At 37.7% G+C, this 18418-nt stretch overlaps 2 protein-coding genes across 5 annotated transcripts in view; both read left to right on the plus strand.

The window, feature by feature from the left end:
• chd4b (chromodomain helicase DNA binding protein 4b) overlaps positions 1-16586 on the plus strand; it is a 44806-nt gene extending 28220 nt beyond the window's left edge. For 3 of the 4 annotated variants that reach the window (XM_057833799.1, XM_057833798.1, XM_057833801.1), the window contains 15 exons: positions 279-448; positions 518-707; positions 1186-1272; positions 3861-3952; positions 4036-4169; positions 5577-5721; positions 5817-5973; positions 9102-9187; positions 9268-9493; positions 9575-9613; positions 9999-10154; positions 10227-10335; positions 10420-10552; positions 10662-10857; positions 13253-16586. In XM_057833799.1, coding sequence (XP_057689782.1) covers positions 279-448; positions 518-707; positions 1186-1272; positions 3861-3952; positions 4036-4169; positions 5577-5721; positions 5817-5973; positions 9102-9187; positions 9268-9493; positions 9575-9613; positions 9999-10154; positions 10227-10335; positions 10420-10552; positions 10662-10857; positions 13253-13455 — 2123 coding nt within the window. In that variant the 3' untranslated portion in view covers positions 13456-16586. The remainder of the gene's footprint in view (positions 1-278; positions 449-517; positions 708-1185; positions 1273-3860; positions 3953-4035; positions 4170-5576; positions 5722-5816; positions 5974-9101; positions 9188-9267; positions 9494-9574; positions 9614-9998; positions 10155-10226; positions 10336-10419; positions 10553-10661; positions 10858-13252) is intronic. The other variant, XM_057833800.1, reaches the window with a different exon arrangement.
• A 222-nt stretch (positions 16587-16808) lies between these two features.
• The window catches only part of ptpn6 (protein tyrosine phosphatase non-receptor type 6), a 52962-nt gene continuing 51352 nt past the window's right edge, over positions 16809-18418 (plus strand). Inside the window, exon 1 of the mRNA XM_057833802.1 lies at positions 16809-16999. The gene's annotated coding sequence lies outside the window, so the exon portion shown is untranslated. The remainder of the gene's footprint in view (positions 17000-18418) is intronic.

An 18418-nucleotide genomic window follows, 5' to 3' on the forward strand; every position in this document is an offset into this window, starting at 1 on the left:
ATTGTGAATTTATAATGGAAACTATGGCAAATTTTCATCTCATTCTCATCTCGTCTGGCGAAAACTGGCATCTATCTCGTAATGTTTTAGTCTCCCAAGACGCATTTTTAGCGCATCACCGTGATGTCATCATCATGAAAAGATTTTTCGTTTACAAAATATTTTCGATATCGTCATCGTTGACGAAAACAAGACTGATGAGGATGAATACAAAATACAAATAAACATATTTAAAAAAATCAACATAAATAATAATAATGAATAAAACCTGCTTGCAGGCGACAACAAGGAAGACGACAGCAGCGTGATCCACTATGATGACCAAGCCATTGACCGTTTGCTGGACCGGAACCAGGACGCCACAGACGACACAGAGATTCAGAGCATGAACGAATACCTCAGCTCCTTCAAAGTCGCTCAGTACGTCGTCAAAGACGAGGACGATGAGGTACACAGCGTTAAGAGCTGAGATAAAGGAGAGGGTAGTTGGCACCGTAATGTCATTCTTACCCTTCAGGAGGAGGAAGTGGAGCGTGAAGTGATCAAACAGGAAGAAAGCGTGGACCCTGATTACTGGGAGAAGCTGCTTCGTCATCATTACGAGCAGCAGCAAGAGGATCTGGCCCGTAATCTAGGCAAAGGCAAAAGAACTCGAAAGCCGGTTAACTACAATGACGGTTCCCAGGAGGACCGAGGTATAAGACAGGGTACAGAAACATATATAATGCAACCTCTTCTCTCTGTTCTGTGACGTGCTGGTAATGTCATTTGTCTTTGTCTTGTCTATTGTTATGTGAGTGCATGAATGGCAAGCCCTGTGAGCGTTTCTCCCATATCCTTGATGGACGCTAAGGATATGGAAGAAATGCTCAAGTAGCTTTTCATCTGAATGGCATGAAATGTTTGATGTTCGTTTGGTGTTTTAGAGACTTAGTTGAATAGTCTTTTTCAAAAAATGCATGATTTAAATGCTACAACTAGAATAATGTGAAATGCTACAACTAGAATAATGTCTACTTAAATAAATGCTAATATTATACTGTTTGGTTCTAATTTTATCAAAGCTAAAATAGCGGAGAAAACGCAACTTGCTAATTTGATGCATGATGTTATAGTAATTGTTGTTGCACTTTCAACTTGAGAAATGATTACATTTCATGGGTCTTTTTGCTCTCTCTCCAACAGACTGGCAAGAGGACCAATCCGACAACCAGTCTGATTACTCGGTGGCGTCGGAGGAGGGCGACGAGGACTTTGATGAGCGTTCTGAAGGTACACCTGAAGGCACCGTTACTATTTTGAGCTGCATGTCAACCTGCTCATTTCCGTTCTCTGTAGAGCATTATCAAAGGACAGTGGAACCTTTAAATTTAAACACTGATAATTTAAAAGAGATTTATTACTATGACTAGACATGTGCCGGTTACCAGTAGGGCTGCAGCTATCAATTATTTTAGTCGATTAATCGATGAACTATTAGTTCGAAGAATCGGATAACGAAAAATTTAATTATCTGAGCTGTCCCCAAACGGTATAAAAAATAAATGAATGAGGATATAGTTTAAATGCTATAAAATGCTAACTTTTTTTTTTTTTACAATTCTCTTAACAAATGGTTCAGACACATATTCCAACAAAAATAGGCTAAATATATCTATAAACTAAATTACGAATGCATGATAAAAAACATTAGCTCAAACAAAAACTTATGTTGGTCTTAACAGGGAGCACTTGGATTCAGCCATGTGAAATGAGTCAGACTAGAAGGCAGTATAACCACCCAAACCAATAAAACTAAATGCAAACACTTTCAAAATAAACCATTACAACGTCACTTTAATTAAACGAATACTCGAGGCAGCAAAATTTAATTCGAATCTTTTTTTCTAATCGAATCTTCGAGTTATTCGATTAATCGTTGCAGCGCTAGTTACCAGTTTCAAGGTATACCGTGGTATGAAGATGTCACGGTTTTAAAACCACTAAAATTTTCCGTCATACCGTTCCTATAGTGTTGGCTAGTTTTTGTGTCCCAAAGGTAGAAATTTATCGCTTGTAGCTTTAGGGCTTACCTCTCCCCTTCTGGTTGTTGCTCAGTAAGTCAGTCAGATGTGCTACACGATGGCTGGAGTAGGTGAAACACCAGAACTTTCCCCCATCAAAGAAAACAAAGTCGTTGGTATGGGAATACATCAGCTAAAGAAAAGTTACAGTAAAACATTTTTGCAGAAGGTGGCTGCCAGAGTAGGCAATACCTCCAATATTATTTTGCATTCAGGTGACCACCCGTCGCTCTATACAAAATTAAAGGTTAGTAAACACTGTTATGAACGTTGCCCACCAGCTACAAGAGTTAGCTCGTGTTTAGTATGTCCAGTGGTGGTAAAATAAATATGGAAAATGGAAAACATTTCAATTATTTGTTCTGGTGATAATAATGTTGAGCTGTGGCTGAGAGTTTAGGCTCACTTGAAGGAATTTATTCATTTTAATTTTGTTTTGAATGTTTCATTATGCTTATGTTCCAATTTGCTAATGTTTTTTTAAAAATAAAAATCCTGATTAATGGAAAAAAGTTTTTTGTTTTAACCCTGACATATCAAAATAGTACATTTTAGTGCTGTAATTGCAATACCGTGAAACCTTGATATTTTTGCTTAAGGTTATCATGCCTTCCGAATCTCATACCGGCACATGCCTACTTTTGACAATTGTAGCACAAATATAATATCACCTCCTGTACAATTGGCATGAAGCAGTTATGCCGCCATACAAACAAAATTCAACGTTTCACGGTTTAAAACAGCTGTTTTTTGATAGTAAAATTGAATGTTTTTGAAGTGGAGTCAAGTAACTTGCTCTGTTTTGAAGTGAACCTCCAGTGGCAATCTATGGTAGTGCAGGTATTGAACATACTACTTTAAAATACAATTTTTTTCACACAGGTGCTCCTTGGGTTTTTGAAATTTCCATATTTCCATGTTGTATGACCTTAGAAGGTGTTGGAATTTTAAGGTTCCTCTGTAGCTTATTTAACATTAACTCATTAGCTGCCGTTGACACCAATAGGCGTCCAATTCATGACATTGGGGGGGAAAGGCTGCGATTACTCTTCTTTAAGTGCCGTTGATTGTGATAGACGTTCAATCCATTTTGAATAGTCAAAATGGATTGGACATTTATCGCAGTCAATAGCAGTGAATGAGTTAAAAACAACTCTCCACCAGTCTTAAAACACTAAAACTCTTCAAATCAAATCTATCTTTAAGCTGCACTTCTCCCTTACTAACAAGCTTTAAAACCACCCCCCTACCCTGCAGACGAAAGCTACGACAGCCACAAGTTCAGCTCAAAAAAGAGCAAAAGTTTTCCGAGCATCTTGTGCACGGGTCTTACACAGCCAAACGAAGACGAAAGGAGTGAGAACAGGCATGAGGAGGAGAAAGTGAAGATTGCACAACAAAAACAGGGACAGAAAACTCTAGATGCCTACTTCGTCTACTTGGTTTGACACGCTAAGAAATAATGTTCATTGTATTCATGTTGCGTTTGTTCTACGTGCACTTTAACTGTTAGATCTTTGGATATTTTTCTAATGATTATGTTTTCTACTGCAATCATTGTCCCCCTTCGTCAGAGATCTGTTACTGGAATTGCATTAAACGTTGCTGTTTACGGTTAGTTGTAAATGTGTGCTACAAATGCCAGCTATTGATGTAAAAGTGTGGAGAGAAAAAGGTGGGTGACATTATTGCATGTAACTATTGGACAATAACATCCAGCATGAGCACACCAAGTTCCAGCACCAACATTTAAACGTTTTAGTGATATAAGATCTAATTGTATTTCTCTCGATGTAGCCAACGCCCGCAGACCGAGCCGCAAAGGGTTGCGGAACGACAGGGACAAGCCTCTACCTCCGCTACTAGCTCGTGTTGGCGGGAACATCGAGGTGAGTTGGCGTCTAGTGATGTCGCTCTTATATGTTTTTGACCCATTTCTGACTCGAGCAATTTCGGTCGAACTATCTGTCAGGTGTTGGGCTTCAACGCGCGGCAGAGGAAGGCTTTCCTGAATGCGGTGATGCGTTACGGAATGCCTCCCCAGGATGCGTTCACCAACCAGTGGCTTGTCAGAGACCTTCGGGGGAAGTCGGAGAAGGAATTCAAGTGAGGATAATGTTTTTCCCTCATGCTTATATAATGCTGTCTAACTATACACAAGGAATTCCTGCTTTGCATACATACGGGAAACAGTGAAGTTACAGTATTCCTCAAGTCGTATTGAATTAAGATGCATATCTCAAATTTTAAACATGTTATAGCAGGTAAGCTACCAGACAAACACCTTGACAATCATTCTTATTTTTTTGCATTTTGTATCTGCACAGCAAGGTTATTGTGGTTAACGAAAATGAACAAAATGGCAAAAACTGGAATTAGAAAGAACATTTCAAAATAAGTAGCTGTAACTGAAAACAAAGACTGATAATGAAAGTTGTACTATGTTGACAAAACATGCAAAACATGCAAAATTTGCTTTCATCTGAAAAGAGTACTTTGGACCACTGAGCAACAGTCCAGTGCTGCTTCTCTGTAGCCCAGGTCAGGCGCTTCTGCCGCTTCTTTCAGGTTCAGAAGTGGCTTGACCTGGGGAATGCGGCACCTGGAGCCCATTTCACTCACACGCCTGTGCACGGTGGCTCTGGATGTTTCTACTCCAGACTCAGTCCACTGTTTCTGCAGGTCCCCCAAGGTCTGGAATCGGCCCTTCTTCACATTCTTTCTCAGGGTGCGGTCACCTCTTCTGGTTGTGCAGCGTTTCCTTCCCACAGACTTCCCACCGAGGTGCCTTAATACAGCACTCTGGGAACAGCCTATTCGCTCAAAAAAATTTGTGTCTTAGCCTCTTGCTTGAGGGTGTCAATGATGGCCTTTTGGACAGCAGTCAGGTCGGCAGTCTTGCCCATGATTGCGGTTTTGAGTAATGAACCAGGCTGGGAGGTTTTAAAAGCCTCAGGAATCTTTCGCAGGGGTTTTGAGTTAATTCGTTGATTCAGATGATTAGGTTAGTAGCTTCTTTAGAGTACCTTTTCATGATATGCAATTTTTTTTGGATAGGGATTTTTGGTTTTTCTTGACTTTTTTGCCAAAATCATCAATATTAAAACAATAAAAGGTTTGAACTACTCCAGTTGTGTGTAATGAATCTAAACTATATGAAAGGCTAATGTTTATCAGTACATTACAGAAAATAATGAACTTCATCACAATATGCTATTTTTTAGAAGGACACTAGTATACTAGTATATATATATGTATATATATATATATAAATTTGTCCGGAAAATACGGCCACTGTCCTATTTTTTCCCCCCTGATATTTTCTCCCGGTTTTCCATTTCCTTACATGCAAATGTACTACTGTGTTTGTTATAGGGGCTCATTTGTTACTTGTTGTAATTGTAGAGTAGCCCGAAACACCTAATATGTGCGTTTCTAATTTTAATTGGCCATTAAATATGATTCTGATTTTGACACGACGTAATGATTTGTTCCCCCAACAATTGTGCACAGGGCTTATGTGTCTCTCTTCATGAGACACTTGTGCGAGCCAGGAGCTGACGGAGCAGAGACATTTGCCGATGGCGTCCCACGAGAGGGTCTGTCCAGGCAACACGTGCTCACTCGCATTGGTGTCATGTCACTCATCAGGAAAAAGGTACAAATTTACCCCAATTTCTTTGTATCGTCTCAATACTGAATTAATTTTAAATAATCACACTGTCTCTTAATGAACACGTAATGGTTCATCAGGTACAGGAATTTGAGCATGTGAATGGTCAGTGGTCCATGCCTTGGATGGCAGAACTGGAGGAAAACAAAAGGGCAGCAGCTTTGGCTGCGGGTGAAGATCCCAAGACCCCTTCGAGCGGGACGCCCGCAGATACACAACCCAATACGCCTGTGCCAGGTACACACACAACCCAATACGCCTGTGCCAGGTGCACACACAACTTCAGCTTTATAACTAAGAGTAGCTTTAGTGCACACGTGTCAAACACCGCAGAAGTAAATAAATCATGTGCGTTGAAGTTTATCGCTAACAGTGTTGGTTTTGGAAGCTCTTTTAATTTTTGTCTTAGTCTTTTGGATAAAAATACGTATTAGTGTCAGTCATATTTTAGTCATTTAAAAATGTTCGTCTTCATCTAGTTTTAGTCGAGGAAATCTCATACAAATTTTGTCTATTTTTAGTAGACAGTTATTCAAAATGTTTTTGCCTGTGAAATTCAAACGTTGTAGTCCAAAAATAAATAAAGGTTTCCAACAGTTTCAAATGAATATTGACAGGCGAGCACATATTGCATAGCGTTACAAGGACAACGGCAACTTCGTAATAAGACACACTCAGCAGGAAAAGCAGTACATTATTTTCAATGACACCCACCTAGAAGCCATGAAATATATGAAAAAAAAAAAAGTCAGAGTGCTTCAGAGGATGCTCGCCACGCTAAAATCGATGCTAATGCTAACGCGAATGCTATGCTATGCACGATGAGGTACATTTAGTGTGTGATGATTACTCAGCACAGACCTTTAAAGGCCAAAGCAACATTGCTTATTTCCGCTTACCAAGATTAGAAAACAAATCTCACCATGGGTTTCCAAGCAAGCAAGATGGAGCGCAGCCTATCTTGAAACACATCCTTAACTCCGTTGAGGAGAGTAAAGGGAGAGGCACAGCACATTTCATATGAATGTCACGACCCAAAACACTGCTACGATGCAAGCTGACGTACTCCATGTACAATATGAAAATGCCACGCATTGTGAACATATGAAAGAAACTATGTCACATTTTCATTTTGTAATCTCCCAATTAATTTTTTTAAGCTCTTCATCGTCATTAAAAAATTGTTCGTCAACAAAATGTTTTCGTTACTGACCTTTTGACGAAAGCAACACTTCTCGCTAACATAAAATTCAAGTAAAATTTCTGTAATTGTCAATGAAAGCTCAAGGATGACAGAATTTAGAGAATATTTTTTTTTTTTTCAAAACATTTAATACAAATAAACATGTTAATTAAAATAAAAAAGAGAATATTTACATTTGTATTTAATCAAAAAACAAATTTAAAATTGATAACTTCCCTCCTCGTTTGTTTTGTTTCCATGTAAAAATGAATGTACAGTAGTCCCTCGTTTTTTGTGGTTAATAAAGACCAGAACCTGCTGCGATAAATGGAAAAACCTCGAAGTAGCGCCCCCAACCCCCGAATTTTTTATTTATTTTTTCTCAATGTATTTATTCAGATTTAGCATTCGAAAGCGTACATATGACGTTTTTTCACGTTTTTCACAAATTTTAATAAAAATAAAAAAAACAACAACAAATAAATATCATAATTATTATTCAATGTAGTATATATATAACTTTTAAACATGTTACTGTCCCACCGAATTATTTTTTAACCAGAATAAAGTAGAAAAATGCTTGGCTTTAATTCAATTCAATTTTATTTGTATAGCCCTATATCACAACAAGGTTGTCTCAAATGGCTTTGCAGAGGCAATATGATACAGTCAGAAACAGCAGATGAAATAAATAAAGTTCAAGTCCTGGGCATCCCTCATCCTTAGACCCTCCATGTCGGCAACGAAAAACTTCAAAAACTCTTTGGGAGAAAATGAGAAACCTTGGGGAGTACCACAGTCAGGAGAGATCCACTCCCAGGACAGATAGACAGGATACACCAGGACTGCTAATGGGAATTAGCAGACGGAGGTACAGTTTGTAAAGATGCAATAGAGTAAGGGAACAAAAAGAGGTCCATCTAGCCAGATGGGATGGGGCGGGGGCAACGAGGACGTCCATCGAGCCACGGGTCAGGATAGTCAGGAGGCTGCGGCTGAAAAATAGCCCCTCCCTAGAAGGGAGGGGGGAAAGGGGACACCGGGTGACTAGTGATGAAGAGACTAGTCAACTAGATATTAAAATTAGAAAATAGAAATAAAGTAAGACAAGTGGTAGGTAGAGTGAGAAAAAGGAGATAGGACTCAGTGGCTGTACTTCCCCCAGCATTGTAGCTTCTAGTGCAGCTTGGACAGAACTCTGAGTCTAGTCCGATTTAACTAGCCTGACCATAAGCTTTGTCGAATAGGAACGTTTTTTTGTCTAATCTTAAATGTACAGACTGTCTTGGCTTCTTTAATACTAGCTGAAAGCTGATTCCATAAAACAGGAGCTTGGTGGCTAAAGGCTCTAGCTCCGACTGTACTTTTAGAAACCCTGGGAACTACCAGTAGACCTGCATTCTGAGAACGGAGTGTTCTGTTGGGGCGGTATGGAACCAGAGCATCGGTGAGATAAGATGGCCCCAACCCATTAATGGTCTTAAATGTAAGAAGGAGGATTTTAGATTTAATTCTTAACTCGACTGGACTAGACTAAACTTTATTCAATGCTTCAATGAGTGAGACCACTCAAATCTGCTTAAGCTGCTCATTTACACACAATGAGTTGCCACGGCAACTGTTTAACAAGGTAAACAATGATCTGTCAATCATCGTTAACTTTAATAAACAACTCCAGTGCACTGTATGACCAACAAAGAGCAGGGAGAGGGCGGGAGCGAGAGGAAGACTGAGCGATCGGCTCGGGACAGCTCATCTTTTTTTTTTTGTTTGTTTGTTTTTTTTAAATTGAAAAAAAAAAATCCTCGACTAGGGGCGTGAAGTTTGAAGTGCGAAGTAGCAAGGGAAAGGAATTTTTATCATTAAAAGGCTAAAAAATGAGGATGTTTATGTCAACAAAGGCTCAAAACAATCAGTTGACTATCAAGAAAGCTGTTGATTCATTTCCTAAACCACTAGTTTTAAATTAGTTGATTAATTGTGGCTTCCCGAGTTGGCAGATATAATTGCTCTCCTAATGAAACCACAGCGACCACAACAAAGATGAGTTTGTCCTTCTGCTTTAGCTAAATGTTGTGGTTAGTACTTTAATAATGCAAGCCATTTGTGATTTATTCAATGTCCATTGTGATTAACAGAGAATAATGAATGTTTGCCTGTTTTTATGTGTTTATTTAAATAGAGGATCTTTCAAGATCAGAAGACAAAGACGACATTAAAAAGGATGCAGAGGACACCAAACCAGCCCAGAAGACTGACGATACTGAAGTAATTGAGCACTCATGCATGTCACATATCACACTTCAGGCTTTCTGACATTTATCACGCCCCTAATTTTCTTTCCCTAGGTTATTGAAATCCGAGATGAGTCCGACAAGTCGCCGCCCTCTGAAAACAAAGAAGACGATTCCACTGGGAAGGAGGATGAAGAGAAGGAGACGCGAGGTGGAGACGAAGGGAATGAACCTGATGATCTTAGCAAGGACCGAAAGGAAAAGGGCGACAAGGGCGTAGCTGTTGAGGTCAAAGGTGAAGGGACAGAGGGCAAAGTGGATGGCGAAGACCGGTCAAAAGGTTAGCCATTTTATTTATTCATTCATTTATTCATTCATTTGTGTATGTGTGTGTTTTTTAATCTGATTTCTTTTGTTACAGCTGAGGAGGCCAAAGATGAGAAGACTGACACAGACAAAGGTGCGCACATTTACTTTTATGCACTTTTCGAAAGTCACTTTATTTACCCATGAGTGGATTTCATTAGGATTCATCAGTGGCTTGGCTGTCATTGACAGTGGCAGTGTATCCTACTCCTGATAACACAAAGTATGAAAATCTCAGTCCAAAGTAAACCAGTCAGTTAAAAAATATAAGATAATTAATAAAAACTAGCAAATTCACTCTAAAACAAAACTGATAAAAACGAACTAAATTAGAGGTGAAACATTTTGAGTTGAACTGAATTGCTTTAAACATCTGATTGCCTTCTCTACCAATGGACTTTGCAAGTTTTTTGGGGAAACCCTGTAAACGATAATAAGTAATCTGAAACTATTATCGCTTTGTCCCACCGATCATCTAGAGGAAAAAGACAGCGTGAAATCAGAGGAATCGACCAGACTTCAAAATGGGGAAAACGCCAGAGAAAGTGCTCTGTCCATGTTGAATGTGAATGAAGAGAAGAGAAAAGCCAGCAAACAGAGGTTCATGTTCAACATAGCGGATGGAGGGTTCACAGGTGAGGGTTCTCACACGCAAACATGCACGTTATCTCGTCTAATTTTTGCCTCATAACCTTTCCACTCTGCAGAGCTTCACTCCCTGTGGCAGAATGAAGAGAGGGCAGCCACGGTCACTAAGAAAACCTTTGAAATTTGGCACCGTCGCCATGATTACTGGCTCCTAGCTGGCATCATACAGTATCCTTGATAGCACATTTGTATTTGGAGACAATATGTAAAATATCTAGAAGTTGTTATAGGCTTGACCAAGATGTTTCTCAGCCACGGCTACGCTCGGTGGCAGGACGTACAGAACGACGTCAGATTCGCCATCCTCAACGAGCCATTCAAAGGGGAGATGAGCAGAGGGAACTTCCTGGAGATCAAGAACAAGTTCCTTGCACGCAGGTTTAAGGTGACCACAATACTAGTATTTAGGGATATTTTGCTACCACTATTACGGTCTTCATATAGAGCAGCAGTAATTGTCTCAGTCTCACTGGTCCATTACTGTCCTCTCTTAGTTACTAGAGCAGGCGTTAGTAATCGAGGAGCAACTACGCCGGGCGGCCTACCTCAACATGACAGAGGATCCAGCTCATCCCTCCATGGCGCTCAACACGCGGTTCAGTGAGGTGGAGTGTCTGGCCGAGTCCCACCAGCATCTCAGCAAAGAGTCCATGTCGGGAAATAAGCCGGCCAATGCCGTGCTGCATAAAGGTAAAGACAGTGATTTTGTGTACTCAAAACGGGACAAGTACTGTAAATTCTGCACTAATAAAGCTCAATGAAGCTGAACCACCCCCAAAAAATACAGCGTTAAAGTCACACTGGTGTGTTCACAGCCAGTCTGAAACCCCAAAAGCACTCAACTTTAAACATTATAAATCCTTTTTTCTTGGTTTCCTAGATTGGCATGGGCAGAGTCCTCTTCAAAACCCCATAGTAAATCAGGGCTAATGGGTGTCAGAAATAGCCCTAGCATAAGAGCTTTGTTGTTACACAGTGTCTGTTCTTTTTAAATCTATCAAACCAATCATCCTAGCCTTAACTTGTTCTTCTATAATGACCCCAAGCATTGAACGCAGCCCCTTAAAGCAATTAAAAAATCCCTAAATGCTCTGGAAAAATGGCTAGCCATTTGTCAGTGCTAGCATATCAGCCTCATTGTAACAAACTTCGGCTGTCTGTAATTTTGGTAACACTTTAAAATAAGGGTCCCTCAATTAACATTTGTTAATGCATTTTGAGACAATAACTAGTGTTTAAGTAACATAACAATAATTAATATAATTGCTTATCTAACATGTAATAATATATTAATTAACATGAGTTAATGGATTAGCTAGTGCATTAGTTAATGCATTAGTTAATGCATAACCAGACAGTAACTAATGGTTTGGTAAAATTAAAAATATACATTGGCCTATATAGGGTTAGGGTTTAGGGTTTGTTAACTTAAGCATTTATAATTTCTCAGTAATGGGAGACATGTGCTACACTTTACAATAAGGGTCCCAAAAAAACATTCAGTAAGGTCAATAAAGGTTAAGGGGGGGAACTTAAGCATTTATAATTTCTTAGTTAAGAGACACATGTGCTACACTTTACAATAAGGGTCCAAAAAACATTCAGTAATGGTTAATTAAGGTTAAGTAATACTTATGATGTATATTCATGTGAAATAATACCATACTTAAAGTTAGGTTAGCAGCACCCAAGGACTCCCAGAGCAATGTTTCTCATTGTAAAATAACATAATCACTTACTAGTACCGGTATACATTAATAACTATTTATTAATGCACTAATGCATATGTGATTTAATGTTAAGTAATGTATTATATATTATAACCTAACCTTGAGTATGGTATTATTTATCGTGAACGTACCTCATAAGTATTAATTAACCTTAATTAACCATTACTGAATGTTTTTTGGACCCTTATTTTAAAGTGTAGCACACGTATCCCTTAACTAAGAAATTATTAATGCTTAAGTTCCCCCCTCTTAACCTTTATTAACAATTACTGAAGGCTTTAAGTTAACAAACCCTAAACCCTAACCCTATATAGGCCTATATATATTTTTTTTAATATTACCAAACTATTAGTTACTGTCTGGTTATGCATTAACTAATGCATTAACTAATCCATTAACTAATGCATTAACTTATGTTAATTAACATGTTAATAAATGTTAGATAAGCAATTATATTAATTATTGTAATGATACTTAAACATTAGTTATTAGTCTTAAAACACATTAACTAATGCATTAACTCATGTTAATTAATATATTAATAATTGTTAGATAAGGGATTAAATGAATGATTTTGATGTTACTTAAACATGAGTTATTGTCTAAAAATGCATTAACTAATGTTAATTAAGGGACCCTTATTATAAAGTGTTTTTATTATATATATATATATATATATATATATATATATATATATATATATATATATATATATATATATATATATATATATATATATATATATATAATTTTAAACAACTCATGCAAATTTTTTGTAATGATACTACGCAGTGGTCAATGAAAATGCTAGCTCTGTATCTGTGCTAGCAATGTAACAAACTCTGGTTATCTGTCCTTTTTCATCTGTTTTACCTCCCATAGTTAGCCCTCGACTAGCCGTATATCTGCGCTAGCAATGTAACAAACTCTGGCTATCTGTCCTTTTTACATCTGTTACTCCACACAGTTGGCCTTCAATCTTCTGTAATGGTACTAAGCATTACACGGAGCACCATTCATTGTAAAACCTTTATTGTGTGATTAAATCTATCGAAGTGGCTGGCTAGCTAAAATATGTTTTACCATTCATGGTTAGCACGTGCACGGCATGTAAATAATTCACTTTTCACAAAGGAGCACCATCACTATGAATGAAGCTAGATGTATGTTTGAGAGTAACCCTACAGGTTAGTATCTCGAGTGCTGTTGGATAATGGATAAACGAACATTTTTGTTAGCCTATAAAAATCCATAGATAAGCAGCTTCATTATCAAAACTCAAGGTTTCAAAGGTAGATAGTCTTATCTTCTGGAAAATATTGTAACAACCTTTTTAAATTCTTTCATGCTTCCAGTTCTCAAACAACTAGAGGAACTTCTGAGCGACATGAAGGCAGATGTTACGCGCCTCCCAGCGACCATCGCTAGGATCCCACCAGTGGCCGTGCGACTTCAAATGTCGGAGAGGAACATCCTAAGCAGGCTGGCAAGTCGCGGACCTGAGGTCAGCGCTCAAAATCAGTCACAAAGCGTGCAGCAAATGCAGGTTTCACGCTGAAGCGGGGATTATTTATCACAGTTTAGCACCCTCCCTTCTTCCAAACCTCTACTTTCAGTCGCCTTGTACAGCACGGACAGGTTAGTCCTCCTCAGTCCACATACACACGCACACCACTTGCCTTTGAACCCAAAAGGACATCAGCTCTGGACACTCAAATTATTAAGACTGGAAGAAACAATATAGTATAAGAAGAATCTCCTCAAAAATGCCTGAACTGTCCAGTGTCATGTACATTCATGTACACAGAAACGGAAATCCCATGTTGCAATGTTTGGACTAATGGCGGAGAATGGAGAACTGGACTGATTTTCCGGCTCATTTTTCCCACGTAGGGACTCGTGACATTTGTTTTTTTTTTCGTTCAAAGTTGTATTGTTCTCACTTTGTTGTGTTTGTCTGTCTTTAGTAAATACAGGTGCATCTCAATAAATGGAAATATTGTGGAAAGCTTTATTACATTTACTAGTTTAATTCAAAGAGTGAAATATTTCAGGATTTTACTTTTTGTAATGGGCATCTCAACAATTTAAAATGTTACAAAATTTCATTAAAGCGGAAGTTCAGAATTTTTGACATTATGCTTCATCTTCGAGTTAGCGGGAGTTTAATTAGTTGGTGGAGTTGATTTCAACAAATTCTTTGCACTTTTTCAGTTATTTGTTAGTTTCATGGCTCCGGAGTGGCTAAGCTAGCTAGTGTCAATTGGGCTGACTTAGCATGCCAATAAAAAAACGATACAGATCTACGAACAGATCCAACATAGTCAAACAGATTAAAAATGCAGATCATTGGTCCGAAACACCCATGCGGCCAAAAAATGTCACACTAAACTGCCGTAATTCATTTCATTTTGCAGGACTATTTTTTTTTTTTTTTTTTTTAAAATGCGTAATACGACCACAATAGAGAGGAGTGCTTCGACCACTTGTGCTCATGCTGGATTCAAGGAAGGTGGGAGGTTGGACTTATGGTTGGACGGATGGTACCAGTTGCAACCACAAAGCGTTCCAAGCGAATGTAAACAGTAAAGATGGCTGATCGCGACAAGTTGTTTTATAATTTGGCCATGAAAAGACACTTTAACCTCCAGCAAAAGTGGAGGCACTTCAGTGATATTTTTTCGGATGAGAAATTGGAAACTCTGACTTCCCACAATCCCCGAATGCAGCATCAGTCTGCTGAGTCAACTGACGGCTGGCAACATGGCCAAATGGGCATTTAGAGGCTGTGGAAACAGACAAAAGAAATGGGCAAAGCAAAGTTTCCACAAATCTCTATGAAGAACGAGGAACAATATAAATTGGTTACTTGCTGCTGGCTACGACTTAAAAAATAAGCTTTGAAAAAAAAAACGATGTGATATCACGCCGCTCTGCTCCTCTTCAGAGCTACTGGATTACAAATGTTGCTGTTCATACTGCAATTATTGACATGCAATGGTAAGTTTTATTAACTTTATCCTGAAAACATAACCAACACTATTGATTCCATGGGCCATCAATGATTTTTCACGTCTGCATATATTGTTTTTTATGGCAAGCTAAGTCAGCCCAATTGATTCGCACTAGCTTAGCCACTCCGTAGCCCTGAGACTAAGAAATAACTAACAAAAAACACGGAATTTGTTGAAATCAATTCAACCGACTAATTAAACCCTCGCTAACTTGAAGATTATCCCTGAAAATTCTGAGCTTCCCCTTTAAGAATGATTTTTGAAGGAGAAGTTAGCTAAGAGTTGATCTTTTAAAAAGTTTTTCATCGTGTTAATGAATTCGCACAATAATTTTCACTTTTTGAACTGAACTACTAAATTAAATAAAAAATTCTGTGATATAATTTCACATAAATTGTGTACAGTACTGTCTGCAAGAGTCTTAGGTCACCATTAGCACTGCTTATTTCGTGATTATATATTAAATAGGTACGTTGGCAAAATTCGAATAGTAAAATTCTCTGTAAAATTACATAAAACCTAACCTAATAAGAGATGAAATGTCTTCAAATGGCCGAATACCATATTTTGATTCAGCTGTAAATGGTGAATATCCAGCCTTAAAAATGAAATAAATATGCACCGTATATATGAAGACTGACTGGTTTGACAGATTTTTAACAGTTCCTCGAAAAAGTCAAGTGTGGATGGTTTTCAAGCAGTTTATTACTCTCCAGGTCAAGTAAACTGTGAAGCTAAACAGACACAAAGAAAAAATACACTAAAATACAAGATAGTTTTTCGAGTGATTGCTAGCATAACGCTAATATGTAATGGTAAACGCCATTCACTTTAGGAAAGTAAGCGTTGCTTTGAACTGGATATTCACAAGCAAATGCCTTGGGAACAATTATTGACAAGAAATATAACAAAGCTCTCAGGCATATGTTTCTAGTTCACTGCCGAAAATAAGTTATATCAACAAACTATTGTCTGCAAGAGGCAGAGTATTTGGTCATACATTGCTGCTAATTTTATGCTAATATATACTTCATATGTGGCTGAAATGTTGGACTACTCTGGTTTATCTTTGTTCCAGAACTAACAGTTTTTTAAACAAATTTAGAAAAAAAATCTAAAATTTATATATATATATTGTGAAAAGAATCGAGAACAGCCGATATGAAAAGAGTACCTACTTCCAAACAGTAACTATAGCACAACAGCTAAATATTAGCAATGACTTGAAAATAGTTTTGACGCGTTTCGTTATTGCTAAATTTCCGCTAAAAATGTAATCATTTGTTCGGCGTGCTTTTGAAAATGGCTCGAAAGATCACAAAAGCAACAAATGGTGACCTAACGCTTTTGTACTCCACAGATATACACTGTTTGTACATGTTAATGCCATATTTGGTGCTCCATTGCAGGATTGCCCTGACATGGCCGTGCCAGTGAGTGCGATTTTTACCATCAGACTATTGTTGTTCCTCTTTGACATCACTTTACCTGGTGATCATTCCTTAAATCCCCAGAAGTTCCTGTATTTTGCTCAAAATTAGGTACGCGAGGAAGTGGCGCTTTTGGGGACATGTCCGCGATCTTTAACTTAATTTCTGTACATGTATCATCACTGTTAAAATTGTTGTTTTTATCACATTTGTTTTTAATGGACCATAATAAAAGGTCAACTGTTTGTTGGTATGATTTTTAAAATTTCATTTGGTGTAACAAACAAGTGACCGAAATGTTTTTGTCTATTGAGTATATACCCTGAACACTGCGGTAACTTGAGCACTTTTCAAGTTTTTCAGAGGAAGAAGGTCATACGAGCGAGTCAGGAAGAAGCATATTATCTCCCGGCAATTTAAGGGAATTAGAGCAAATTACAAGGGCGGGTGCATCGGCTCATTTGAACGTCTCATCACCAGTGGACCTTTTAGGCGGTGAAATGTAAGAGTGAGAATCGATTGCAACACCAAAAAAAAAATAAGAGTGTAAAGTTGGAAGTGTTGAGGTTTGGTTATACATAATGTCACCCGTCACTTCCTGCAGAAAGGTCCACAAGACTGTTGAGATGACGTGAGAAGAGGAACAAAAATGACGAGGGTGAGTAGGCAAATTGTTTGTGTGCTTAACCCGTTAGCTACCTTTGACGGCAATAGGGGTCCAATCAGCCTCTATCCTCCACATGTGTGATACTGTCACTGTCTTTATTTGCAGTATTTGAACTTTTTAACATTTTATAGTGTGAGCGGCTGTTAAAAAAACATACATATATATTTTTGAAATATTATTCATATTGTATTTTTCATTATTCTTTATTCTAAAAAGTAATAAAATAACAGAAGTTAAAAAAACAACAACAACAACGAAATTAGTATATTTAAAATGAATAAAAACAAACTGGCTTTGCCCCCTATAAATCTCCAAAATTGACACACAACATCCCCATAATGTTTATTTCAAAAAACAAAGAAATACACACATATATATTACATATTTTTTAATATTTACTCAAAACAGTAATACTACCTTGACTTATGATTGTACCAAATTTTACTTTATGACCTGTCCCTTGCTTAATTACTTTTTTTTTTTTTTTTTTTGCTCAATCACTGAACAGATTCTAACTGTAATTTGAGGGTGATTTGCGATTACGTGTCTGCAAGAATTGCAGCAATAAACATGATCGCAAAAGCTTCAGACATCTACTCTATCATCTGAACTGCAATAATAAGGATTTTGATGAGTGAATGCGATAATAAATGGAGCATTATTAAAATGATTAAGAAAAGCACTTAGCAATATGCTGACACTGCCAAAATGAAAGTAAATTACAATACTGTAATTACTGGTATTAAAAGAATAGTAAATTATGCATTGTCATGAATTCCTTTTATTGTAAAATGTAAACTGCTTTGACTCATAATGGCCACTAGAGGTCACTATACCAGCAAACCAGGGGTGTAATATACTGTATATTACCACACAACACAAACAAAAGTTGCATAAATTGAATGTACTGTTTACGAAAATTGATCAATTATGACATAGTGTACTTTTTGGGATAATAGATACCAACAAAGACAACATTATTAATTTTTGCCAAATGCAAGGAGTGCTGTGAATTTAAGCATCAATATATTTTTTTCTGCAGATTATACAGATGTACTTAATTTACAGTTGACACATATTACATTTTTTTCGTGATGTTAACTCTTTACCTGCAATTGACAGCGATAGACGTCCAATCCATTTTCCCTGGGAGGTCTGGCAGCAATCGTTCAATTGTTGCCAGCCCCCAAGTCAAAATGGATTAGACATCCATCGCTGTCAATGGCAGGGAAACTTGATCACTCAGCCTTCATAGAAATGGATTTGATGTCTATCACTGTCTATTCTATCACATTGAATGAGTTCAAAAATGAATACAAATAAATAATGTCAAAACTTTTTCCAACCTCACTTTGACCTATAACCTACTGTACGTATATACGGGAACTGAATTGGGGGGGGGGGGGAAGA

This window comes from Corythoichthys intestinalis, chromosome 4 (assembly GCF_030265065.1).
Source record: "Corythoichthys intestinalis isolate RoL2023-P3 chromosome 4, ASM3026506v1, whole genome shotgun sequence".
NCBI lineage: Eukaryota > Metazoa > Chordata > Actinopteri > Syngnathiformes > Syngnathidae > Corythoichthys > Corythoichthys intestinalis.